Below are 4,549 nucleotides of genomic sequence, written 5' to 3' on the forward strand. Positions count from 1 at the left end.
TTGTGTTTGAACAACTCTGATTTAGTCGACTTTGGTAATTGTGTATCAATAACTTCAATGGCTATGACGCCGTTGGCTGTGTGTGAATAGCTTTTAGTTTGAAATTTTAATGACGGAGATCCTTGAGATGTCTCCCAAGGACGGCTCCTAAGCGTTGCACACGTTTTGATAGTGATAGATCATGGATAAGCATTGATAAATACGCATTTTACATGTTTTGACAGGTCATGGATAATCATTGATAAATACACATGGATAATGCTTTCATGTATTATTGATCTTATGAATGACAAAAGTAATGGTTGTCATACATACTGATATGAAGATTAAGCAACTTGAAATGTAAAGCATTCTTTACTAGTAGTATTTCTTCAAGTTTTCTATGTTCCATGGTCGAGGCAGTTCCTGGCCATCTAAAGATTTCAGGTAGTAGGAGCCTTCTTTGGAATGATAGATTACTTCGTAGGGGCCTTCCTACGTTGGTCCCAATTTTCCTTGTGATGGGTCCTTTGTTGCCTGTGATACCTTTCTAAGGAAGAGGTCTCTTGTGTTGAACCTTCTTACCTTAACCTTTTTGTTATAGTATCTGGTCATTGCTTCCTTATGTTTGGCCATTCGCTTCATAGCTTCTTCTCTGACTTCATCAACTAGGTCCAGGTTGCTGTTAAGCTCCTATTAATTCTTCTAGTCTTCATATGTTTTGACTTGGAAGCTCGTCAGTCCTACTTCCATTGGTATGACGGCCTTAGTGCCAAACGTTAGTCTGAATGGTGTTTCTCCTGTTGGGACACTTGTGGTTGTCCTATATGCCCAAAGGACATTTTGTAGTTCTTTAGGCCATGCCCCTTTTGCCCCCTCAAGCCTAGTTTTAATAATTTTGAGCAAGCTTTTGTTCGTCACTTCTGTCTAGTCGTTGGCCTGAAGGTGTCTTGGAGAAGATTAGTGATTCTTGACTCCTAAGTTTTGGCAATTTTTTTGAAACTTGGGGTTGTTAAACTGCTTTCCATTGTCTGATATTATAACGTGTGGGACTCCAAACCTGCAGATGATGTCTTTCCACACAAAGCTTGTGACTTTAGCCTCTGTTATCGTCGTCACTGGCTCTGCTTCTACCCATTTTTTGAATTAGTCAATTGCGATGATCAGAAATCTGAGTTGCTTCTTCCCTAGAGGGAATGGACCCATGATATCAATTCCCCAATGGACGAAGGGCCATGGTGAGGATATGGGTGTCATCGTCTCTCCTGGTCTCGTCTGGACATTTGTGAAGCATTGACATTTGTTGCATACTCTGACGATGTTATATGCGTCTTTCTGTAGGATTGGCTAGTAATATTTTGCTTTAAGTACCTTTCCTGCTAAGGATCTTACCCCAGCGTGATTTCCACAGATTCCTTCATGTATCTTGCAGAACACATAATCTGCTTCTTTAAAACTGGTGCATCTTAGATATGGGAGTGAATATCCTTGTCTATATAGCACGTCGTTAATAATGACGAAGCGAGCTGCTCTGATCTGAATCTTCCTTGCTTCCGTCTTATCTTCAGGGAGCCATCCTTCTTTCAAGTAACAGATGATGGGAGTCATCCACTCGTCTTGTTCTTTTATCTTCAGAACTTGCTCACCTTTTGTGCTTGGCTGCCCCCTTATTTCTACACATAGTTTGGAGGCCACATTGTAATCGTTTGACGAGGCCAGTCTTGCTAGGAAGTCAGCTTCTGCATTTTTGGCTTGAGGGATCTGCACAAAGTCTAGATTGTCAAAGTGCTGTGAGAGTCGTTGGACGATCTTCAAGTACTTCTGTATCCTTTCTTCTTTGGCTTCATAATCTCCTTTCACTTGTCCAATTATTAGCTGAGAATCAGATTGGATGATAAGGTTCTTTGCTCCTAGAGCCTTTTCTAAACTTAACCTTGTTAGCAATGCTTCGTATTTTGCCTCATTACTTGTTACTAAGAACTATAATCTAACTGCATACTTTAGTGTTTCTTTTTCTGGAGATATAAGCACTACTTCTGCTTCTCCTACTTTCCTCGTTGCAGACCCATCTGTTTGGACCATTCATGTTTCCATAGGAGATTCTTCTTCCTTATATGGGTAAGTGAATTCTGCAATGAAGTCTGCTAGCACCTGGGCTTTGATTGCTGCTCGAGGACGATATTCAATGTCAAATTGGCCCAACTCAATTGCCCATTGAATGAGTCATCCTGCTGCATCTATCTTGTTCATTGTCTTTCTTATGGGCTGGTCTGTCATGACGATAATGGGGTGTGCTTGGAAATAAAGACGGAGCTTTCTAGAGGCACCCAATAATGCGAAAGCTATCTTTTCCATCCTTGGGTAATTTGCCTCTGCTCTTTGGAATGCTTGGCTGGTGTGATAAACTGGCTTCTGGACGTTCCCTTCTTCTCTGATCAATGCCGAACTAACTGCAGTGTTGGATACTGCTAAGTAGAGGTACAACTTCTCTCCCATCACCAAGGGGCTTAGTAGAGGTGGCTTCGGCAAGTACTCCTTTAACTTGGCAAGGGCTTCCTTGCATTCATCAGTCCATTGAAAGGCTTTCTTCAATACCTTGAAGAATGTCATGCACTTGTTTGTTGCCCTAGAGACGAATCTATTTAGGGCTGCAACCTTTCCATTCAAGCTCTACACCTCCTTTGCTGTTTTTGGTGACTTGACCTCGATTATTGCTTTTACTTTATCAGGATTTGCCTCTATACCTCGTTGGGATACCATGAATCCCAAGAATTTTCCTGAAGCAACAGCAAAAACACACTTTGCAAGGTTTAGCTTCATATTGTACTTACGTAGTGTACTGAAGGACTCCTTTAGGTCGTCTAAGTGATTGGTTTCATCCTTACTTTTTACTAGCATATCATCCACATACACCTCCACATTCCTTCCAATCTGGTGACATACGGTTCACCAATCTTTGGTAGGTGAATCTTGCATTTTTCAGTCCAAAGGGCATGACTTTGTAGCAGTACAACCCTTGGCTGGTGACGAATGAGGTCTTCTTTTGATCGTCTTCATCCATAAGAATCAGGTTGTATCTAGAGAATGCGTCCATGAAACTCAAGAGCTTGTATCCAACAGTTGAGTCTACTAGCTGATTAATCCTTGGCAAGGGGAAGCTATTTTTTGGGCAGACCTTATTCAGGTTTGTGAAGTTGATACACATTCTCCACCTGCCATTGCTCTTCTTTACCATAACCATGTTTGCTAGCCCATCTGGATAAAAGACTTTCCAGATGAAATCAGCTTCTAGTAGTTTCTCTACTTCTTTAGTTACAACTTTGTTACGTTCTAGTGCAAATACTTTTCGCTTCTGCTGTACAGGTTTACATTCTGGGTTGACATTGAGATAATGTTGTATGATCTTCCTATCAATTCTAGGCATATCCTCGTGTCTCCAGGTGAAGACATCTTGCTTTACCCTTAAGAAAGAGATCATTCTCTCTTTCTCTGCTATTGGGAGTGATGTTCCAATCTTCAATACCCTCGACGAATCTCCGAGGATGATCTCAACTTCTTATGGTGTGTCTGACTGTTCGGGAATGGGCTCTGGTTCATTGATCACCTATGTGTGGTTCTCGCCAGATGCTAAGGCAGCTTGATAGCACTCTCTTGCCAGAACTTGGTCTCCTCTAATTTCTCCTACCTAATGGGCTGTTGGAAATTTCACCTTCAAGTAATATGTTGACGTTGCTGCTCTTAATTTGTTGAGTGCACGTCTTCCTAAGATGATGTTGTGTGTTGAAGGACAATCAACTATGAGGAAATCAATATTCTTTGTGACATGCGCTGGATAAGTTCTTGCAATTACAGTTAGAGTGACGATGCCTCTAGGGACGACTCTATCCCCAGCGAAGCTTACCAAAGGCAAAGTGAAAGGCCTGATCCTTTTTTTATCTAGCTTCATCTGCTGAAATGCAGGCAAGTTGATGATATCCGCTGAGCTTCCGTTGTCAATGAGCACTCGATGGATGTTGAACTCTTGCTTGTCATTCTTTGGCATATTCATTAGAGGGAGCCGTGAATGGACGCTGTTTATTTCCCTTCCCTATACCTTTTCAGGGATTTCAACGTTCTGCCTGCTATTAGTCCTCTCGAGATTGTCCTTATTTCTCTTGCAAAGGGTTGGTATCCCCTATCTTCGGAGTTCTGTCTTGGTCGTCCTTTCGTTGGTACCTATGTGGCTCCATCTTTTTGATGTACTTTTGCAACTTCCCTTGCCGAATTATAGTCTCCACCTGGTCTTTCAAATGCCTACACTCATCAGTACGATGCCCATGTGGTCTTAGTGGAATCTATAGTCTCTTGTCTCTTCTTTCTGTCGGAGTGCTAATTGGCTTCGGCCATTGTAGGGAAGAATCGTCTCTTATTTGCATTAGGACCTGCTCAATTGGCATTATTAGAGGAGTGAACTTGGTGAACTTGGGTTTCCTGCCTGAAAGCTCCCTCTTTTTCCCCGTGGTTTGTCCAACACTTTGTGTCTCTTTTTTCTTATCGCGACTGCTGCTTGTTCCTTTGTCTCTCTTCCTTT

General features: G+C 41.9%; 1 protein-coding gene across 1 annotated transcript; it reads right to left on the reverse strand.

The window, feature by feature from the left end:
* Window positions 1-1,326: 1,326 nt before the first annotated feature.
* LOC142640193 (uncharacterized) lies at window positions 1,327-2,061 on the reverse strand. Its single transcript, XM_075814278.1, has 2 exons — window positions 1,972-2,061; window positions 1,327-1,854 (listed from the first exon to the last, which is right to left on the reverse strand). The coding sequence occupies exons 1-2, from the start codon at window positions 2,059-2,061 to the stop codon at window positions 1,327-1,329; spliced, it is 618 nt and encodes a 205-aa protein (XP_075670393.1).
* Window positions 2,062-4,549: the final 2,488 nt, after the last annotated feature.

Source organism: Castanea sativa, chromosome 6 (assembly GCF_040712315.1).
Source record: "Castanea sativa cultivar Marrone di Chiusa Pesio chromosome 6, ASM4071231v1".
In the NCBI taxonomy this organism is placed as follows: Eukaryota; Viridiplantae; Streptophyta; class Magnoliopsida; order Fagales; family Fagaceae; genus Castanea; species Castanea sativa.

Bases quoted from the DNA above. Each gene is read 5' to 3' on its own strand.
- LOC142640193 (XM_075814278.1), bottom strand. From the start codon at position 2,061: ATGGTCCAAACAGATGGGTCTGCAACGAGGAAAGTAGGAGAAGCAGAA. The intron at 1,855-1,971 runs GTTAGATTATAG...TCTGATTCTCAG, and splicing joins AAGAAACACTAAAGTATGCA to CTAATAATTGGACAAGTGAA.